This window comes from Saccoglossus kowalevskii, chromosome 1, assembly GCF_978046115.1.
Source record: "Saccoglossus kowalevskii chromosome 1, keSacKowa6.1, whole genome shotgun sequence".
In the NCBI taxonomy this organism is placed as follows: Eukaryota; Metazoa; Hemichordata; class Enteropneusta; family Harrimaniidae; genus Saccoglossus; species Saccoglossus kowalevskii.
The window spans coordinates 38,742,357-38,765,427 of NC_140641.1; the positions used below are offsets into that span (position 1 = coordinate 38,742,357).

The window sequence follows — 23,071 nt, forward strand, 5'->3', positions numbered from 1 at the left end:
AGTATGCATAAGTATGTCTGTTTTATCCCTACATTTTTTTATACAAATTATTGTCCAGTATCCACTCGTTTTTTGCATATAACACAAAACAAGTTAGTAAGAGGAAACACAGGTACTATACTTCCCAGGTCATAAGCCCAGGACAGAAGCCTCATGTAAAATCAGGGAATGTAAGGGGGTGAATGTGTATACCCAAAGACCAATATTATAACGATGTTACCCCTTTCATTTATCCAAATGAAAATTAGAGGGAATATCATGTTTTTAGGGAGAATAAAATTGTGAAACGAGTTGTGTCATCATTGATTTCCTTTCACTTTCACAATGAAGAAACAGATATGGTCACAAAAAATATGCACATTTTATTATAATATTATTCATGATCTTTATTAGGGTGTGAATTAACAGTCCAAGACAAGATCATCATCATAACCTTTGTTGTGGAATGTTATTGATTGCACACAAAATCTCAAGCACAGCTAGTTCTGGCATGACGTTTTTTTCACGATTTTAAACAACATCCTGTGACCTAACACAGTGTGTTATAACCAATAAACACACTTTTTATGCACATTTTAAAACAGCTTTATTTTAAAGATTAAACTCCCTTGCCGAATCCAAGTAAAAACACTCTGCAATCAAAGGAAGCTTAGAAAGAACTCCCGTGTGCTGAGAGTAATGGAGACACATTAAAAATGAATTCAAAATTACTTGAACTTGAGATATTGATGGAAAAAGCTTATGCAAATAAGGTAACTAATAGGAACAGATTTAAGTGTAAAACTAATAAGGTCTGCACAATGTAAAAGTAATAAGATCTGCGTAATATAATATATATGTACCAAGTTTCATTGAAATGTAATTAGAACCAAAAAAATATTAATTATTATGCTAATTGGAGAATTAATATGAACAGATTTTAACACAAAATTAACCAGGCTGTCTATTGTCCTAGAGCATTTATGTACCAAATTTTATTCAAATGTGATGATCAATACTTGAGATATCAGTATTAATTAATTATGTTAATTACCGGTAGGTGATTAAGAAGCAGAAATATTTACCAAAAACTAATACCGGTATGGTGTATAGTCCTAGGTTCATTGAAATGTGATGATGAGTACTCTTTAAAAGTGTCATTAAAATCCAATGAGTGGTTCTTTAGACATCAGTGCAACAGCCATGCAACAGCAAATAATTAACTAATTATGCAAATTAGGTAATTAATATGCACAATTATTTACCCCGAAATTATGCATAGTCCTAGAAGATCTATGTCGCAAGTCTCATCGAAATGTGATGATTAGTACAGGTGAAAAGCTAAAAATTAACTAATTATGCTAATAAGGTGATTAATATGCACAGATATTTACCCCAAAAACTAATTAGGTCTCTGCACAGTCCTCAAGTAACTATGTACTAGTACCAGGTTTCATTGAAATATGATCATTACTACTTGAAATATCAAAGCTGAAAATTAATTAATTATGCAAATTAGGTAATTAATATGTACTGATATTACCTTAAAAACTATCAGGTCTGTGAAGTATCATATGACATCTATGTATCAAGTTTTATTGAAATGTTATGATTAGTACTTGAGATATCAGTGGAAAAGCCAAAAATTGATTAATCATTATGCAAATTAGGTAATTAATATAACAAATTTTTACCCAATTTAATCAAATCTGTGCATTAGTTCAGAGAATCCATGTGCCAAGTTTCATCAAAATCCAATGAGTGGTCCTTCAAATATCAGTGGAACAGTCATGGAACAGCTTAAAATCAGTTAATTATCATGCAAATTAGGTAATTAATATTCATGGATTTTTTTCCAAAACTAATCAAATCTGCGCATTAGTTCAGAGCATCTATGTGCCAAGTTTCATCGAAATCCAATGTATGGTTCTTCAGATATCAGTGGAACAGTCATGGAACAGCTAAAAATCAGCTAATTATTATGCAAATTAGGTAGTTAATATTCATGGATTTTTACCAAAACCTAATCAACTTTGCGCATAATCCCAGAGCATCTATGTGCCAAGTTTCATCAAAATTTGATTAGTGGTTCTTGAGATAACGGTGGAACAAAAAAAGTGACATACATACATACATACAGACAGGGTAGCAGCAAAGACTCCAGTGTTCTCCCCAGGCCTCTGAAGCGACACGGTACCGTGACGCTTGGAGACTCGGTCGTGATGCTTGCCCTTTGTCCGTGACGCTTGGTCACTCGCCCGTGATGCTTATGTTTTTGTTTACAAGTGTCAGTCTCGTCTTGCACGTATTTAAAACAATAACATGTATTGATCGATTTAGGTAATCCCGCTTTTGTTAGCCATACAAAGACAGTGATAAAAACGGAAGTCTGCAATATGTTGCGAAGTCTTTCAAAGGTGCAGAGCCTCCAAATAAAAAAAAAAATTAACTAGAGTAGCAATAATTTGCCCATTGCACGCAACGGCAACAATGTGACAAACAAGTCACGGCGTACGTCGGGAAGATCAACCCCATTTTTGCTGCACTCTGATTTGTTATCACTCAATCGCCGGTGACATTAATTACCCCAAAATAAAAAAAAAAAACAAGTGAAATTATGTCGCATTGGAAAGAAAAGTATGAATAATTCAACAGCAGACGAGACGGGTTGAGAAAAAACGAACTCTGACCTCTGGAAATACCCCATTCATAGGGTGCCTTAGTACAGAAAAACGCCGCCCTAAGGCGACATAATGCACGTTGCAACATTGTGACCGGTGCATGCTGGGTTACCAGGGGTTCTGATCGAGGTAACAAAGATGGCGGCGTAGAATGCACGAGTTTCCGCGATGTTTAAAAACAACATCTCGTTGGCGATTTTGATGTAATGCCTATGATAATCGTCAATGAATCGTTTTAATAAACAATTTGTGTATTTCACACCAAAAAGTCAGATACCGATGATCGCAATAGCAGCGGTGAATACCCGTCCAACGCAATGCCGCCAGCTGACAATGTTACGGTGATCGTAGCGTTGTACTCACAAGGTATATTGCAGTGAAAAATCGCCGAACTGCCATTGTAGAATTTTTTTTTAATTATTGATTTATTAATTTCAACATATTTCGATATTATGCCGACTTTATAAATTTAACCAAAAAATGTATTCCCCGACGTTTATATGAACCGACATTGACATGGGCTCTAAAAACTTATACACAATGATGAACCAGTTACATCCATGGATAACAGTATATTCACTGACTGGCTATAACACAAGTTTTTCAATTTTTTTTCCTTTTTATGATGTTCCATTTCAAACTTTATTTGACTTGATACAAAAACATAAAATACAATGCAGTAAAATGATATAAAATTTATCAGATATAAAAATATCTTGTCTTTAATTAATTGTAGATTGACAATATTTGTTGGGAAAAACTGATTACTATGCAAATAAAAATTATGCAAATTAGATGTATTGTTATGCAAATTGGCCGTGATGCTTGACATGAAGTCTGGGGAGAACACTCGACTCCCTTTTGTGCTTCGCACACGGGAGTCAAAAACACTCCTGCATAGATGCTTATGACCGAGAGTATATTGTATAAAAAAATATTTTGATGTGGTCAGACAAATATATGAAGTAAATGACATGAACTTACACTGGGATCAAGGTTAAATCCTTGTCCGCTGCTGTCTTTTACTAAAAATTTTCCCTCAAAGCCTTGCAATGCATTGATTATATCACGTATCAGAACACACTCAGATACCTCAAAGGAAGCTGCGAATACAAATGTAAGATATTACAAATTTAATCCAGGCATGAATACCGCCCTCTAGTGGCAGATTCAATACAACTGACAACTTATATGATCAAATATCTTTAATAAAATTATTTTGAAAAATATCTCAACATTTGTTCTCTGAAAATAAATTATGGTAACCAAGGTATATTGTACAGCCATTTCTGCATGTCTAAATATATAACTCAATTCTCAAGGATGTATAAACCAGGTCATGCCGTTTGAGGAGTGTTCATTCGGGTCGCCTATCCCTTACACAAATGAAGACCCAAAGGAGCTTATTATCACTCTCACTATTCAAACCAGTTTGAAAAGATTTAATAACATACAAAAATGTAGCTGTCACAATCCCTCATGTTGCTGTGTTCAAAAAAACATGACTGATATGAACCAAAAGAAGCAACAACTCTTGATGACCAAGCATTAAATAGCATGCAGCAACAAGATTTCAGTTTTTCAAGAAATCCACCATATGGATATCACCTGTCAAAATACCTTCCATAAAGAACAAACTTGGAATTGCTTACTATTTTCATCCCCGACAGGAACTAACTGGCGTCTGTTATCGTTGTTTCTGCTCTCTCGTATAGCTGGTTTATTACTTGTTGATGATAATGAGTTGACAAAGCGACTACCAAGCTGACTGGCTGGTAAAAGACCAGGGGTTGATGCATAGCTGTTGAAATAATATATCGCAATGATTACTCACTCGTGTAATTATCATTTCAATCAAAATCGAATGATTATATTTGCTCTATTAGAAGTACATTTCTAATAGAAATTCCAGTACACATAAACCGAAAATTGCATTAAATTTGTTTCATATAATGTTTGGCAATACTAGTAGAAATATATGTACAGTACTCATTTCGCCCAACCTCCTGTCCACTTCCGTCTATCAATAATTTTTTTTTCGCTTACTTTTGCGACCGCTTGTTGAATTCAACCGGACAATTTTTGCTTTATTTTTGACAGCTCAAACCAGGAAATATCACCGCAAACTCGCATTTAAAATTCGGACTAGTAAAAATTTTCCGAGGTTCATTGAATTGCCTTTCTGGTTTTCATAGATGTTGAATAGCCGTCAAAAGTTCAAATAGTTTTTGTTTTAACGACCTAGATTTAGCTGGGATTGAATATTTTATTATTTTAAACAAATTAAATTAAGATTAAAATTAAAATAATCATTAATAGCAATTTTCTATTAATGGTTTATTCAAGTGGGCAAAATATAATGTACAGAAAGATTGCCCGTATACACTGAAAAGTAAGCAACCGACAGCCTGTATAAAAGGGGGGCTGTGATTGGCTGTTACTTACGCGAGATTTGAACGGGACTTACATAGGCGTCGGATCAGATGTAGGTAAGGCGGAATTAAAAAAAATCACAAAATCAAAATCAAAGTAAAATAATGAGATAAAAGGGCATTAATAACAAAAGTAATAAAAAATAAAATTAAAATAAGTTTATAGCCAAAATAATTAAAGCCCGTACACTACATCAGATTTTAATCAGATTGTACAAAAGTCGAAATTACGAATTTTCTAAACTGTTTGAAACCGTGAAAGTCAGCAGCTTACACCGGAAATGGCTGACCCGGTCTGTTTTAGATCGCTGTATTTTCGCTCGATTTCTCAAAATAAAAACATCTGTTGTTCAAATTATTGCGTTTACTAAATAATTTGAGTATTTTAATTTGATTACTTGCTCTAAAAAAGTCGAAAATCTGAATTTTCTAAACTATTTGGAAATGTGTGATACTAAGTGGAAAACTCATTAACATACAATTAGCATATTCATGACCGTCGCTTCAGTAGTCACGCAGGGAAACTCACGCGTTTTACGTGATTTCACGAGTGCTGCAGACAGTAAAAATAAACAGATGGTTGTTTATTCGTTAATAAGATTGCAAGATTATTTGGAGGATTATAACCCAGGTTAAAACAAAAGAAACACTGTAGTTGCCTGTCCCTCTCATTCTAAGGTCTATGATAATACATACATGTTGTAGCTTTCTTTGCACAACACATACACGTTACCACAGTTGAAGTCATACGATAATAAATTCTGTAAATATTCTACATATAAACTTGCCTTGAAGGTAAGGATGCAGGAGTAGGTGCGAAGATACTACTGATACCACTGCCTATGCCACTACTCATACTCATAGAACCAACTGATAAAAGTGTAGCACCATGTGGGGTTGATGCAGCTAATGCTGGAAGACCATGGCCAAATAACGCCACGCCTTCTGTACTCTGTGTGGTAAGACATGTAATCACAATGAGGTAAATGGGATAAAGGACATAAATACATTTATGATTAGATTAAATAAACAATGCATATACATGAGATTATAAGTTTCATAATTGAAAACAAATTTTGAGTTCAGTTAAAGTTTCAATTCCACTTAATTATGTATGGTAGTTATATCATGAAATTGGCTGCAATTCATTAACAGTAGGTGGGGTCTAATGTACATCAGTAGTGACGTTCATGTTCGAAATATTGTCACGTGCCGAGACAGCCAGTGCCAAAACTTGTGTGAACTGTTTGGGCCGAGTCGGCAGATGCCGAAAAAAAACTCCCATAGATGCTTGGGATCGATACTTGGCATGTGCCGAGATTTGCTGTCTTTTCTTGCAATGCTATATCGATGTGAACAAATAACAAATTATTTTTGAATCTTCTTTGTCCTTCATGTGCATGATGACTTGTAATAAATACCATAACAACAAATGGATATGATGTAGCAATTATTATTATGATCATATGCATATCGCTTTCCATGTTTGGGTAATATAACAGGTCGGTCCCAGGAAAGGGTCCCAGGAGTGGGTCCTGACTAACGTGAATGCAACTACTGTAATCACTAACCAAACATGAAGGATTAAAAACTTCGGCACATGCCGTGAACGTAGCAAGCGTAATATTTAAATACATCATTCACAGCATATCTAACAGTTGACGTTTTACTTACTGAAGACCTGGGAACATAATGAGACAAATCTTACCCTATTAACTTTTGTGGGATCTTGACTGAGTTCATACAGAAGATATAGTATTGACCACCTGTTTTTTAGCACTCCCTATAAAAATAATTATAACAAGTCATTGTTAATGACACAGTCCCCGTCCAAAATTTTGTGATCTGACATATCAATTTGATGCTGATGAAGTCATTGAGATTAGATTAAAACCATTAATAGGAGATGGATTTGTAAAAACTTATGACTTAGTGCTTTTACATGCGAATTGGACATTGGGCAGTCATATTGAATCAAATTACAAAAATAATGTTCATGTTGATGTATCTATTGGTATACTATCTTTGTACAAAATTTAAACAGAAATGTTCATTGCATTTATGGGAAAGTAGGCATGGGTATCATGAAAAACAAAATGGCCACCAGTCAGCCATATTAGTTTGAATCACAGAAAAAATATGACATGCAACTATAACCCAATATGTATGATCATCATACCAGCTTTGATACAAATCGGCCTATTGAATTGAATCACAAAAATAATGTTGGTACAAATGTATCCCTCAGTATACTATCTTTGTACAAAATTTAAAGAGAAACGTTCATTGCATTCAAGAGAAAGTAGCACGGGTACCATGAAAAACAAGATGGACGCCAGTCGGCCATATTTGTTCGAATCACGAAAAAAAAAAATGACGTGCACCTACAACCCAATATGTATGATCATCATACCAACTTTGATCCAAATCGGCCCAGTCATTTTCGAGAAACTGCTGCTGACACGTTTAGGTATCAGAAATAGCAAATTTTACATTCAAAATGACCACCAGTCGGCCATTTTTGCTCCAATCATAAAGTAACTTGACGGGCATATGTAAGACATTATGTATTGTCTTCATGTAAAGTTTGAATGAAATCCGTCAATGGGTGTCCGAGATATAGCTCCGGACGTACGTACGGATGGACGGAACAAACCCAAATTAATAGTCCCCGTTTTCGGTCTTCGGACTTAAATATGTATTTAATGGCTGACAAATTATAAATTTCTGAAGGTCCTTTGAAACAACATATTGAAGAACAATGCCCATATTGTTATCCACTGTATTAAATACCCTATGCATTCACAGGAAGCATTTGGTCATTATGATTGATGTGTTTTAACAATTTTCTGTTTAAGGATGTAGTAGACATAACAAGTATGTTATAGTTAGGCTTGATATTTTCATATAAGAATTGTCCTGAACAATAGTAAACCATATACTTTATGAAACCTCTTATCTCACACTTTCTGAAATTCTGGGTAATTTTGGATAGAATTTAATGGTTATCACGTGACTGCTAAGTAAACAAACAAAAATGTTATTTTAAAAAAACGAGTACTGCGTGAAACTGGAACTACCCCCGGTAGTTAGATGAGTAACAAACATCGTAATGTTAACCACAGGGTGTCCCATACAATCGAGTGACAAGATTTTTGCCCAGCGAGATGCGTTTATTTCATGAGACCAGCTTGAAATGTTGGACCGCGGTCACTGAATTACACTCAATTTACTTTTAGTTTATAACAAGATTTCTCGCCAACGATTATTGTTAGGATAAAACGCTCTCACCCGCATGTTTGACACTTTCGGTAGAACAGCCCATGCAAAATTCAAGCCAATGCGATACCCAGGGAACGCAGCGTACTGGATAATGTAGTTCACTAATTAGTCCGTTTTCATTTGGCAGAAACGGCAAATAACCTTTCCACTGAACAAACTGGCCAATATTTTCAGTTTGGGACGTCGTTTGAGAAAAAATGTTACACTCGGGCGAAGGGTATACTTCTATTTTATAGATTGTGTGGTTCAAGTTACAAAGTGATCAAGCATATCGTCGATATTCAACGTAAAACAGGCTCCAAAGCACTGGCGAGACTCGTTCATCGAGATAGCGTTGTACAGTTACAAAAGATAAATTACGTAATCCTATGCGCATACAAAGGTTGTTTATTGACTGGACATAAGTGAGAGATTATGGTTACTTCCTTAGTAACCAGGAACCGCACGACTGGGGTTATTGTGGCAGCTACTGCAATTTTTAATGTAGGCCAACTGTGATCAGTGTGAATCGCTGCGTGTTTTCTACACAATGTTGAAGTTGCCGACAACGATCATATCGGTCACCCCCCCTTAGAAAAAATATATATATATATATATATAATAAAATAAAATGAAATGTATCTTGTTAATGTAGATGCAGGCGTGCTAGCTGGAGACGTGCTAGCTGTTTCACTGTTCGGTCGAGCGGCAACCGGGACTGGCGTAACGATTATTCAATTGTATTTATATCTCAGTTTCTTACTGGATATTAAAATTTAGTTGTGATAAATAATTTGTCGTTTGGGACGGACAACGTGTGAAAAAAAGTACCTTGCCATACCCAAAGCCGGCCTGTAAAAAGATAACCCTGTCTGGTATACAGGAATCATGGAGCTCCATGCAGGAAGTAAACCTGCAGTACAGTTCAGCTCTGAACATTTGACGTCATAATTGGGCGGGGACACTCCGTATAAGGAGTGAGGTGATTGACACGTTTCTTGATTTGAATTTTATTTGTCGGAGCTCTACTGACACCGCTTCTACGAATTCCTTCTCAAGTTCGTTCTCGGCCCTGTTTTCCACTTCAACAACGTGTTTTTTAAATAGTCCCCGGTGGATCGGTGCCGGTAAACCCATGTACTTGACAAATTTTGCCATCACACGTTGGCCTTTACCGATCACTCTTCCGGCGATCACCATTTTCCTGTTTACTTGGAGCTCTTTTTCTTGTTTTTCAAAAGACGTGAAAATTCTCTTGGCTGAGGAAAAATAACATTCGGAATTTGAACATTTAATTTGGAAGTGGGGTCCCCGCCGTGCCGTGAGTCTTCCTCCAATGTCAAATCCCTTCGTTGCAACCTGAGCACCGCAATGGCGCCGAAAAAGTTCGCTATTTAAAATGTAGACATCGATCAGTCTCAGCGATCCATCTGCGTCAGCCACCCCATCATCGTCACCATGTGACGATAATTTCTTTTCTTATGCACTTCTTGACACTTTTTCTAGTTCTTCAATTCTGAGCTACATGTAGATAAATGTTGCACCGTCGTTGGAGTCCGAACTTTCCGAACCGCGATCGATGTTATTTTTTCTGAGACGAAGTTTTGCTTCTTCAGACATTGGAGTCATATTCTTCCTTTTTTGTCCCTTCCTTCTCTAATAATAATTCTGATAACAATTTTAAGGAGCGCTAATTTTTTGATGTGTCACACACGGTGTACTAATATAGAACGATCACAGAGACAGGGCGTGCATGCGTTGTTTCCGTTGATAAGTAGGCCAACTTATGCAAATTAGGTCAATATTTATTGTTTACGCTCAAAGCCGATTATCCTGAAATCAAAGTGAGCGGTCTGCTGTTATAAACACATATCCTAACTTTTTTGTTAAAAATGCCTTTTTTGGGTGTACTGGTTACTATTTTGAGTGGAAAACACATCCATTGCATGCAGATAGACAAATGCCACCAAAATAGACAATAAACAAAAAATGTATAAAATAGTGACTGTTATGTCTACTACATCCTTAAGTTACTGGCTTTACCTGTGATTGTAGTTTCCTGTGTAACTCTGCAAATACAGCTGCGTCCTGAGTTCTTCTTTGTCTTACCACTACAAAGACAGATTTAAATTGTTACATCAGTGCGTGGACTCAATCATTAGAGCAGAATCAACAAATTTGTCTAAAACCAAAACAACTTTTTGCTTCTTGTCCGAGGGAAAAAAAAATTGAAGTGGTACAATGTATTAACATTTAATACCAAAAGATTTATTGTTTTTGAATACATGCATTAAGGTTGGTTTTGATTGACACAACATCCTCTGACACAGAAAAACATTTCAAACTTAAGTGGTAGGAAAAATTACAAGAAGAAAAATGTTCTATTACTTCCAAGATAATGACTCCACTCTTAAGGTAGGGGAACTATTATTTGCATGCTTGTTTTCATCTTCTAATTGTGACCAAATGCTACAAATAGACCCAGGAAAGTATATATTTTTAGAATCGCCAGACTTCAAGCTTTACAAAGATGTGTTTGCCATGCTCGTATCTGCATTCTACGCTGCGTTACTTAATCAAAAGTGAAAAATTACTTTTTTTGTAAAAAAAATAATTACGCATTTATGCTGGTGATGAGAAGTTTTTTTTTCATATTTCCTAGTTGTTCAATAGTCTGGTAATTTGAATGTGTCTGGTCAGTTTTATTCAAGCAACGCGTTTTGAAAAGTAGTGTCCTGAATTTTAATTTCTGTTTTAGTCGCATTGCCCCCAACTCAAACCACAACACATTTGTAAATAATCCATGAAATAGTTTGTCTGGACACATTCAAGTTCCTCTCATTGTAACCTTAGAGCTGTGAAAATTTGGTGTTAATCCGACGACAATAAGTATCCGTTATTTTTTGTTAAAGACCTTGTATTTTGAAAAACATAAACTCCTAGAAATCGTTGATGAAGTCACAGCAAAGATTTCAAGCTTGTTTATCAGCACAAGCGATTTGTTTTCACATCAAGGTCTGTTTTAACATGTGTAGGGACATCCAAATGTGTAAGGCTATTGGAAACCAAAATATAAAGGAATGGGGCAGCTATAATTCGATAAAATCTGCAGATGAAAACACCAAAATCAATGATTTTTTTCAGTGGCTGTGTGACCTTGCGTCTGACACATTCATATGCAAATGACTAATCTGTGAAATAAACAGGGGCAAAGACAAACCACTCAAATGTTTGGAAACACTCATTGTGTGTCAGATAGCTTCTGATAACACATCCTAACATTGCTTTGTCTTGAGTTAATCTTTGAAACTTATAGGCACACAGATTAAACCTGTGTTGTTGATTTTGGAAAACACTACTGAAGCTGCCTTGCTTCCCTTCAGAAAATCTACATTTTAACCAACTTACATTCTAGGTTACGTTGACTTTATCAGATGAAAGTTAGTGCATTTCATCAATTAATGAATAAATGTGAAAATCGTAATTTTCAACACAAATAATAGTCTCGCTACCTTAAAGGGGCACCTTCCAGTTAAGATTAATTTTACAACAAATTTACTTTCTGGATTAAAATAACAATGGATAACAAAAGATAGATTAACATTGTAAACAACATAAACAATAGTGTCCCATGATTCTTTGGTGCAATCCAAGGGATTGAGGGTTAATTTTGAATATGCAGATAACTTGACATAAAACAGTGGACTTCATAATGGTTTTGAAATTAGTGCAAATAAATAATTTCAAATCATGGAAATTTATATTCACCAATAATAGTAAATCCATACACCATCAGTAGTGCATGTGCTAATACGTAGATTACAGAGCTGATTTGGATGGTGAAAACAGATAAGATAATATAATGTATAGTACTGATTTACACATACAATTATTGGTTTATATGCACTTTTATTAGAAATGCACTTATTATAGAGCAAACACTCTACTTGTATACTCAAACATGTATCATATCAGTACTCACATTTCTTCTTGATCTTTTCAACAACTAGAAATTCATCAGTTTCTATAGATGGTGCCAGACCACTGTCAAATAACAAGAATCAGGTCAGTCATTTGGGATATGCTCACATGAGTGAAAATAATTATAACCTGAATATTGATAAGTATTATTTTTGACATACGAAACATTGGATATTTAGCAGATACTCCATAAAACCCTGATAAAATAAACCTGTGGACTACTCTACTGTAAAATCTAGACTGGTCCAGTTGTGGCAATTTTATTGTTTTATACGATAATTTGAGTTTGTAGAATCTTTCTCGTTGACGGGAAATTACTACGACTGGTTTATTTTGCCATACCCTCTATAGTTGTCACCACGTTTTTGTGGTGGTAAATATGCTAATGAGTAACATGACTTGTAAGCTGCCAACCAATAAGCAAGGCAACTTTTGTGCAAGCACACGCCTACTTTTTTTATTTAGTTTAGTTAATTTATAATTTTATAACGTCACTGCATATTATGAATAAGTAATACCGGTAGCAATGGATATGCTGCAGAATCGACTGCAATTTAAGAAAAAGAAGCCAAGCATGGCACAGTCCCCATTAGTTATCAAATTTAGGATATATAGATTTATTTATAGTAATATAGCTGGAATATGATTTTTTAACAATAAAATTGACATTTGTATCTGATCGTACTTGTCCATATTGAGAGATATTGCTCTGGAACAGCATTCAAAATCAGCCATTTTGAATACATGTATATATATATAACATGATGTATAACGAATATATAAAATTTGAATATAATCAGTCAAAGCATTTAATAGATATGGCTCTAGAAGCCCAATCATTAAAACAAAATGGCAGCCAGTCAGCCATTTTTAATTCCAATCTGAAAAAATAAAATGCATGTGCATCAGGAACCCGTAATGTCTAATGTATGTACCAAGTTTGAACTAAATCCATCCATAAATGCCAGAAATGATTTTTGATGATTTTTTAGCACAAAAATGACCACCATTCGTCCATTTTGAATAGGATCGTCAAACCAATATATTTGTTTATCTAGAACATGATGTATAATGAATATTTAAAATTTGAACATAATCAGTCAAAACAAGTCGGTTTTGGGTCTAGAAACCCATTCATTAAAACAAAATGGCCGCCAGACAGCCATCTTGAATCCAATCTAAAAAATAAATAATGTGCATCAAGGTCCTATAATGTGTAACGTATATATCAATTTTGAACAAAATTCATCTGTAAACAGCCGAGAAATGCTTGATTTTGATGATTTTTAGCACAAAAATGGCCGCCATTCGGCCAACTTGAATCAAATCGTGAAACAAATTGACGTGCAAATGTATAATATCATGTATGATGTATGTGTGAAGTTTGATTGTGATTGGTCCAGGCATTTCTAAGATACAGATCCGGACGGATGGACACACGCATGGACGGACAGACGCACTCATGGACACACGAAGGTCAAAACATAAGTCCCCGTTTTCGGACTGGCTGGCCAGTCTATGTAAAACCATTTATTCTCACAGACATTTAATTTTACTATTTTGATGTTTAGAGCATATTCATTGTGTTTTAATTTCACTAATTTGTGATGGAAACATGTTTAATTTTTCTTTATTTCAGTTAGTTTTAATCAAGAAGATGCTATCTCTATATTAACATAAAACTAATATATGCAATGATTATCCCAGAAATTACTGCATTTTATTTTGATTAATTTCTTCATGCAATATTTACTTAAAGACAATATCACTTCCAAGCCATAACCATGATTTTGTTAATTTAGATGATGTTGAATGGCCATCTGTTTTATGGGATTTTGTCGAACATTGTAATAGTAATCTTTTTTATTAGTATTTTAAATCAGGATGTCAATCAACCTCAAAGTATAGAAAAATGCTCCAAAAAAGAGAAAATCATGATAAAACCTGCTAACACATGAAGACAGAGTTGACATCACATCTTTTGAAAACTATGCTTCTGAGACTGGCATGTTTTCTTGGCGTGATATTGCAGACATTAGTACAAAAGTAAAAACAAAACTTGCTGATGATAAACTGTTGTAAATACAGTATAAAAGTATGACTGCATGACAACAATAATCCCCATTTTGACTATCACTGGAAAAACAGCAATCAAAGAAGTGTTTTTGTTTTTTTAGCTTAGCTAAGATATACATTGTAAACTAATCAATCCATGGATGTACTAGTACATCCATGATCAATCTGATGTTATTAATAACAGACTTTGACAAAACATGTAAATCTAATTACAGGAGTAAATTTAAAAACAAACAAACATTAAACTTAGGTGGAACATTTGGATTGTTGACAGCCAACAGTTCAAATCAACACTTAAGGCAAAACTAAGTCTTATCAGGTGAAATTCGGATCTCAAATTTTTGGGTTCATTCACACTTAAAAACTAGCTTTTCAACACTGTTTGTTGAGGGAATGTGGCACGACCAATCATAGTTGTGTCATATTCAATCATCCTAATGTATGTACAGAGATGATGGACATACAACTGACTGTATTTACAACCACTTTCTATTAACTTGACCTGATGGAGTGTGTTAAGTATAAAGTTAAGTTTATTGTGACAAAATTACATAAATGTACCTACCTTCCTACAACACGCAGAGCATGCTGGAAGTATGGCCCAATTTCATCTGGAATGCAAATGTACAATGAATTCAATTTTATTTATACAGCATGTGTGTTGTGTGATGTTCCATTGCATATTAATTAAAACAAAATCTATAATTGGATTATCTCTGCACAACAAGAGTTTGTGACCAAGAGATAGTAAACTTTGACACCAAATTCAAACTAGCAACACAGGCATTATCATCTTTACTTTAAACATTATCATTGAGAAAAACATTTATCTGGGAACTTGATTCTATTCTTATAGAAGAGAAAGATGTCCATAGCTGTGATTTTTATTAATACGGTTAACAAGAAAGTAATATCTGGGCTACACATTTCTTGTTTACCACAACATGGACGTACTAACAAAGGATGAACCACTGACTAATTTCTATTGATCTATTAGTTTTTGCTGCTGATTATTTTGAAACAATAAATATACACTGATGTTTACTTCTAATTACGTTTAAGATCATAATTACGTAGCCGGGTGATCCTTAAATCTGTTTACAACAGTGTATTCGGCAGTTCTTGAAGTCATTTGGCACATTCGGGTCATCATGTGGTCATGTGACATTTTTTCCTAACCTCAACAAAGGTGGCGTTGCACGTAGTGGAGCTCATTACCGCTGAAAGTGAAAACAGATTAATAAAAAAGCAGCAAGTTGACGGCATGTTTTTAAACCTGCTATCTTGTGCTATCACTAACGTCGGACATGGTAAAAAACAGTAATAATAAAAATTCAGATCTGATATTAATCTTGGTAAAGTTTAAATATCATATGAAAAAAAATTAAAGCAAAAATTTAAAAAACCACCAAGAAAGTACTGTAACTTCCTGATCTTCAACAAACTTCAGTTGATCTGAAATTATTTCTGGTGTTTGAAGGGTCACCTGTCACGTAAAGGTAACTGTGCATGCTTGTCAGTCGCTGTTTTTGAGTGCGCATTGAAATTGGTAAATAGTATGAAATATTACATTTTTCACACTATGTACACACCCCTTTTAATGACAGCAGGACTCATCCAATTACTTTGATATAATTTTATCATGTTTTATCTGAATGTTTATTGGTAAGACAAAGGTTTGAAGAGGATAACATTATACATGTAACACAAAAAGTAAACTTTCTGGAGTGCTTTTTTAATTCTCATGGGTTCATCCTGTGTTAGTACATCCATGACCACAATATACAATGAACATAACTCAGATTAGTATACAAGAAAACAAATGAATCTGACTGAAACAAAGGTTATATTTATAATCCACTTAATAGTGTTGTTCTTCCTGTGGTTTGTAGTTCCATGGACTCAGAGAGTAAAGACTCTTAATAAAACAGGAAGTTGGGCAGATGTTTTTAAAAGCGATTAACACCAATTAACCCAATTTATGCAAAGATCAACACCAATTACCCCAGGCAAAAGATACGTTTACATTCCACTGCTAAACATTTTTTTCAACAGCGATGGGTTATATGAAACCATAGGCTATACACAAAACACTGCGGATTGGTCAACTTCAACGAGCAATCACACATGTGTGCAACTTGCGTGCACAATACAATACAGATCTACCCTTTGAACGCGTTTAGAAATTAACCGTCGTGTTCAATACAATATTACTATTACTAGCCCAAGGCAATGTATTTCATTATTGCGAAAATATTGACATCTCTCACTTGGGGAAAGTCAATGAACATGAAAACTTGCATGTCCTATCAAGTCAATATTTCAAATCTCCCAAGAATGGTGCAGAGATATATGACGTACCCTCTTTCCTCTTTGTAATGTTCTGCACCAACTTCCACAGTAGATTGGGCATTTTCCCCTGATCCTCATATATATTTCGCGACATTTTAAGGAGATGTCTCCCTTTAGTTAAGAAGCAATGACACAAACCAATACAGCAAGCAAACAGTTTACGTTTTCACGTCCGCCATTTTGGTTTCCGCGGGTTATGGCTTGTGTGTGTTGGTTGCTTCTTCATTACTCCACACATTCCACCAAAACATTTCAAATAAATTGACTTTCACATAATTAGATTGGGAAAAAATGTAAGTCGTAACAGTCAGATTTCATTAAACAACACTCATCGCGGATACAACTTGTTATTGAGATTATGTACTTTCTGTTGAGTTGATTATTAATTTATTTACCCATGATGCACGTGTTGACTTCTGTGATCGAGGCAGTGTTTTGGGAGAGGGTACGAAGCGGAACTGAATATTCGGGAAACCACTGCAACATTGCGCCTTGAATTTGTGATGCCTTTTACGTAAACACTACATCAACATGTCAAAGTATTTCAGACGAATAGCCGAAACTTTGGTAAGTAGTATATTCTCGTGTTCGCGCGGCCGGTCAATTAGACTGTCTACGAATATAGGTCGCCTAGGTACGTACACAACTTGTCTGCGGAAGTAGATTACACTGTTCGTTTGTTGCATGGCGTGGCCAAAACCGAAAGTACAACACATGATTATGTGTAATATAGTTGTAATGTGTTTTTTTCGTCCGCGGTGAGTTTTTCAAATTTCTTTTCACAAACATGGCTGTTCGTAAACTTAAATACGTTAATTGATAAGCCACAGGTGCGGCGGTCCTTGTACCATGTGACCTTTGTAACCATAACGTGCCTATCATGGGTGGTACCTTTTAGTAAACCAACGGTTGATCGAGATTAGACACAATGGATGCTACTATAATTCGAATGTTGTGATTTTTAATTAAACATTGATAATCTTTCACTAGCCTGAATCAGGGTTTGCCTAGATCATAATTTAAAACCATAACAATGACTCAATAAACAAATACTTATAAATACAAATCACATGATTCACACTTCAAAGTGTTGAATAGAACCACGGCCTCTCTATCTATAGAGCGACTGTGGTAGAACGCATTTTAATTTAGGGTGGGCAATACATTTTATGCAGGGTATGATTATATCCCCGGGTTATCCATAGATTTTAAAGTTTTATTGAGAATACAATAGAAATCTTTGAAGCAAATGGTCACTGAGATCTCATCGAGAGTGAGAGAGCCATGTACGAGTCTTGTTTCACATCATAAAAGTCTTGTATAAATTCTCCTGTCGTCTTGTCGACTGTTTCTATGACTGATATAACTATGGTGTTCAGAACAGTAGAGGCAATGACAGGAGAAAATGATAGAGGCAATGACAGGAAAAAATGATAGAGGCAATGACAGGAGAAAATGATAAATGCATTAATTATTCATTGCTTTTTAGTTTTGCTATTTTTGCTGATAAATAAAATTCACTAAAACTAAAAATTAGCAATAAGAGAAAGAGAATTTAATCTATGGAAGCATGTAAAATAACAATTATAAACTGATTTTTCAATACAAATACGGTTTCAAAGCCAATTTTGACACTGTACTGTACTGTACAATACTGTACTCGTTCGACTCAGCACCCACCTCCACTTTTAGGGCATTTCTATTCAGAATTCGACTGTCCAGTCATAAAAACCCGTTTTTGTGGCTCTTCTGAACACTGGTAAACAAATTTATAATACCGGTATAACAAAGCATGGTTATCAACGGTAACCATATGTAAACTACGCTTCAACAATGATCTGTTAACAATCGTGAAAATCAGTAAATACTTCATTCCATGTTCAGTCTACCTTACAAAAATTGATAATTATGTTATTGTTTAAAAAAAAAATCATGCTGTACAGATTGTACTTCGACAATGATAATTCACTTCGCATTACGTTACCAGAACGCTTTCGGGAAATCCTGGAGAATTGCGTCAGAACAGCACTACAATATGATTAGTTAATAACAGATCTGACCTGTCAGGTCACCACCGTAAGGGTGTGATTTTGGTTCATGTCGAGCATTCAGGCAGCAAATCTCGGCACGTACCGAGTTTCGGTCCCAAGCAAGAAGAAGAATCATTAGTAAGTGTGATTCATACTGTACACATAGTAAGTAAAGACAATAAACGACAGGACAAAGCTAGTATAGCCTGTTTCACAATTAACTGGCTTAAAGCCTGCCCAAATATTTAGTTTGTTGAATAAACAGGATAAAAATTTAGATCATTATTTAGGTGGGCTTAAAATGTTCTCTTTTCTTGAGAATGCAGATGAGATGAGATGCGCCCTCCACAGTGCTCCAAACCCAACACACACCTTACAGAACGATGTAGTTTTTCACCTTCCCGACGATTTTTTTGTTAGTACCAATCAAATTGCAGGAACGTCAGATTGTGAAAGCCATCAAAGAGTAACCATTCATGGCGGAGTTATTTGTTGACATAAAGTGTGATAAATTCCCGCCCAATGTTTATCATCTTGTTGAAAACAGTATGTGATTTTTGCTGACAATGCCAACACGGCTTTGTCTTCCTGGTTGTCCGTTTGATCAAGAGTTTCAATGTTGTTTTCATGGTCTGCAAAAATTACATGTTTTTTTAGCACAGTGACTCTTTCCCGTTACAGTCGCGCATCGTCCACAAAAGTAAACACTCATTGTTTACTTGTCAGGCTTTAGTGCCATCTGATGCCGTTCGATCGACGAGGGCACCAGTCTTGCCTACATGTCAGGCTACACAATAATTTACTTTCATTGATGAAAGAACATTTTTACTACATGTACATGTACATAGGGAATTTGCAAACATAGAAAGCATTCAATAATACAAACACATGTAAGTTCTAGCTATTTTTAGTTTTCCATGCCGTTACTGTGAGTTACCTACAAAGTTCTCATAAATCCAAATAAAAGTGCAATATCAATATCAGATGTAATTCACAGTGCAGTAAAGAGTAGTGCATAAATTAATAACTGGTGTGTTTATGGTCATAATACAATGCTCGGCATAAATCCCATTCTCTAATAGCGAAATATAATACTGTAAATTGCTTTAATTTATCAGAAATAAATGTTTGTGAATTACGAATTGTACCGTTAAAATTTCACTGAGCTGGTTGACATATTTAGAATATTGTAACAACAAAACCGTAACATCTCAATTTGCTCTAACAAACAGAAACAGCTTCTAGTATTTGAAAATGAAAATAGCTGTGATTTTCAACATTTTTTGTACTGACCGGTACTAGTGATTCAATATACAATGTTGATATATATATATATATATATATATATATATATATATATATATATATATATATATATATATATATATATATATATATATACTACCGGTACATACATGTAGCATATATTCTATGCTCCCAGTGATTTCAGCGATAGCCAATTCAAATTGATACAATGTACATGTACTACCAGTAATAACACAAAATGTTTTATTAAAAAAAATCATAGAAAAATTTCAGTTATTGCTGCATTGATACATAAACTCCAAGAACACATGGCTAGTCAGATTATTTTTTAATTTTTCTGTATTAACAATCTGTTAATATTTGACATTTTTTTAGATTAATGTTCTATAGTGACAACATTGACAATTCATATATTATTGTATTTAAAAAAAATGCCAGACATATTTATAGGAAATTTAACAGTTATAAACAGTATTTGTCATACAGAACAATAAACATAAATTAATTAATTTTTTCCTTCAGTATGTGATTTCTTTGAAATATTTCTGCTATAAATTAACTTTATCATCAGCTCAGTGTATTTCAAATATTGAATAATCATTATGCAGCTTCTAGCCAAATTAAAAATCATTTTATACATACATTTCATTCATCATATTCTATACATATTATAAAGAAAACTATGTGGCACAATTTTTATATTATTGTTTTGGTATTGGTTTCTATGTTTTTCATATCTAGAAGTCATGATTGGTGGTATCCATGTATCGTATTTTCTCTATTAGGAGTGTGTTAAAATACTCAAAAACAATTTTAAAACATAGGGAACCCAGGCATGCGTACATGTATGTGATTAAAAGTCCTGAATTTTTTTTTACGTTTCTCTTTGATTGGGTCACTGTTGATGTTATATGGAAATGAGTTGCTGACCTCAGAACGGTACGATGGTATGACTTTCTGCCCTGGTTTCCTGTTTACTTACCACAAGTGCGATCGATTATTTGTGTGGAATAATGTTGAACTTTGCATGGTTCGTTTTGCTGGGGATTGCAAAAAAACATAATTCGTTAAAGATAAATCTAAACTCAGCCTTAGAGTAGGAGAGTCGTCACCTGTGCATGCGTCAGATGGCCATATAGCGTATCCTTGTTTACAAACAAGCGTCTACCCATGAGCCTTTGTGTTTTTAGCGTGTGTTAGTTGTTATAGGCTCCTGGGACGACCCTCCCGCTTTAAATACAAACCACCCATCGCCATCGCTATGTTTAAATAACTGTGCATTTTCTAAAATATTATATACAGTACATGTACATAAAATCATGGAAGGTACTAACGGAAGGAGCCACGACGCTATTGTTTTATCTTTACCCCATGATTGTTTGTCAATGTTCAGTGTTCTCCCCACTGTGGTGGCCTAATTTGCATATCATTTACATAATAATAGAAATTGACCAAAGCACATTTACACCCACACATTGAACAACATATTTTCAAAAACAAAGTGGCAGATATTTATTTGCTTTATTTTGGGCACTTTTGTAATATTAATGAGCTTGATCACAGTGCAAATATTTTTTTATTGGAGTCAAAATATTACGTTTCACAGTTTAGAAGAATTTGAATTTAAAAATGAAACATTCTCGAAATGCAAGTGCTGCAGACTGAAAAGAAACAAATAAATTGTAAAAGGTTAAATGAAACTCATTTGAAACGTTTCAGCCAGGATTATGTTCACGACTTTCATGATCTTATTTACTACAAAATTCTCCTTCAACAAATCGACCACGTTATTTGGCGGATTGCTGGTTATTATTCCGACCATCTACTTCTACAACGTTTACATTTACAGTTATGAACGAACAAATAAAACTTCCAAACGATCATCAAAGTTACGACGTGACATAACTTACTTCGCGATGTTATACACCGGTTATATAAATAATTCCTCTTATTAGGTCAATGTTGCTTTTTTTTTTATGAAAAAAAACGTAAAATTTGAATTAGTTTTATCGGGAGCAATTATTTTTGATCACTCGGTCACTTCGGTGAAAAACACTGACCCGCCATGATAGTTGTGACGCATTAGTTGACCGACATGTTTCCTTTGACCTGATGGGTCAAAAATGCCATTAACCAATCAGAATGCCGCATGGTAATGCCGATAGAACCCGAAGTTGTTCGAATGGTAGTGATCATAAAAATTACATTGCGAAAGTAAAGCGATGTCGTAGCACGATGTGTTTGTATGGATTTCAGATGAAAACTGCATGATGGTTTTTGAAAGAGGTGATTAGCAATCTTTAAAAGGTAAAAGAAGTCCTGAAAGAAGAGTTTTTACATGATTCACGATAACAGTTCAAATGTATTTTACCCAATCACGCAATAAACATGTTGTTTTTTCTTGAGTAGCATAAACTGATCGTGAACTCCGTTTAGCCCATGTTACATCGGGGTGGAATTGATTTTGAAAGAATTTTAGCTTTTAATCAAAAGACTGCGTACAACAAAGAGGTACTAATTTTACAAAATTGACTTGTATTGTTTAAAGTCGCTACCACATTGTGCGGCTATGTCTATTGTTTACAAATTATTATCCACGACTGGCAGGATGCGTGTCGGTCGATACGTTAGTATAATAACAATATCACAATAGTCCTGGTCGGAAGCGTTTCCGTGGTGGTCGCTAATTTTGAGTGCCGGTCAGGCCGACTAGCATGACAAGATCCCCAATGAAAAAAGCACTGTGGTGGTCTTGCTAATCGCCGTGGCGGTGTCAGACCGGTGTGGCGGCAAATCGAAGCACTGTGGCGGGACCGCCACGCTGTTTACATCCTGGGGAGAACACTGATGTTTGTTCACAAACATTGTTCTTGTTAGCTTTTAGCACCTTCGTACAATTGGTTAAGCTAATCTCGAGCATTCGGTAATATTCGGAGCATGTTCGGAAGCGATAGTCGAACCTCGCATGTACAATATTGAAAATAGCGTCTAGTTTGAATGCTGTTGTTTCCGG

General features: G+C 34.9%; 2 protein-coding genes across 6 annotated transcripts in view; one reads left to right on the plus strand and one right to left on the minus strand.

Moving 5' to 3' along the window:
* LOC100373390 (gamma-tubulin complex component 3 homolog) overlaps window positions 1–17,097 on the minus strand; it is a 71,656-nt gene extending 54,559 nt beyond the window's left edge. Inside the window, exons 1-8 of the mRNA XM_085501955.1 lie at window positions 16,772–17,097; window positions 14,976–15,021; window positions 12,336–12,397; window positions 10,397–10,464; window positions 6,801–6,875; window positions 5,881–6,044; window positions 4,313–4,461; window positions 3,645–3,763 (exon numbers count right to left, since the gene is read on the minus strand). Of these exons, the coding sequence (XP_085358081.1) occupies window positions 3,645–3,763; window positions 4,313–4,461; window positions 5,881–6,044; window positions 6,801–6,875; window positions 10,397–10,464; window positions 12,336–12,397; window positions 14,976–15,021; window positions 16,772–16,856 (768 nt within the window). The 5' untranslated portion in view covers window positions 16,857–17,097. The remainder of the gene's footprint in view (window positions 1–3,644; window positions 3,764–4,312; window positions 4,462–5,880; window positions 6,045–6,800; window positions 6,876–10,396; window positions 10,465–12,335; window positions 12,398–14,975; window positions 15,022–16,771) is intronic.
* A 67-nt stretch (window positions 17,098–17,164) lies between these two features.
* LOC100369159 (phospholipid-transporting ATPase IF-like) overlaps window positions 17,165–23,071 on the plus strand; it is an 87,878-nt gene continuing 81,971 nt past the window's right edge. For all 5 annotated transcript variants that reach the window (XR_014930045.1, XM_085501951.1, XM_085501952.1 and 2 more), the window contains exon 1: window positions 17,165–17,329. Coding sequence is in view for 4 of the 5 variants with exons in the window: in XM_085501951.1 (XP_085358077.1) it covers window positions 17,294–17,329 (36 nt within the window). In the remaining variant the exon portion in view is untranslated. The remainder of the gene's footprint in view (window positions 17,330–23,071) is intronic.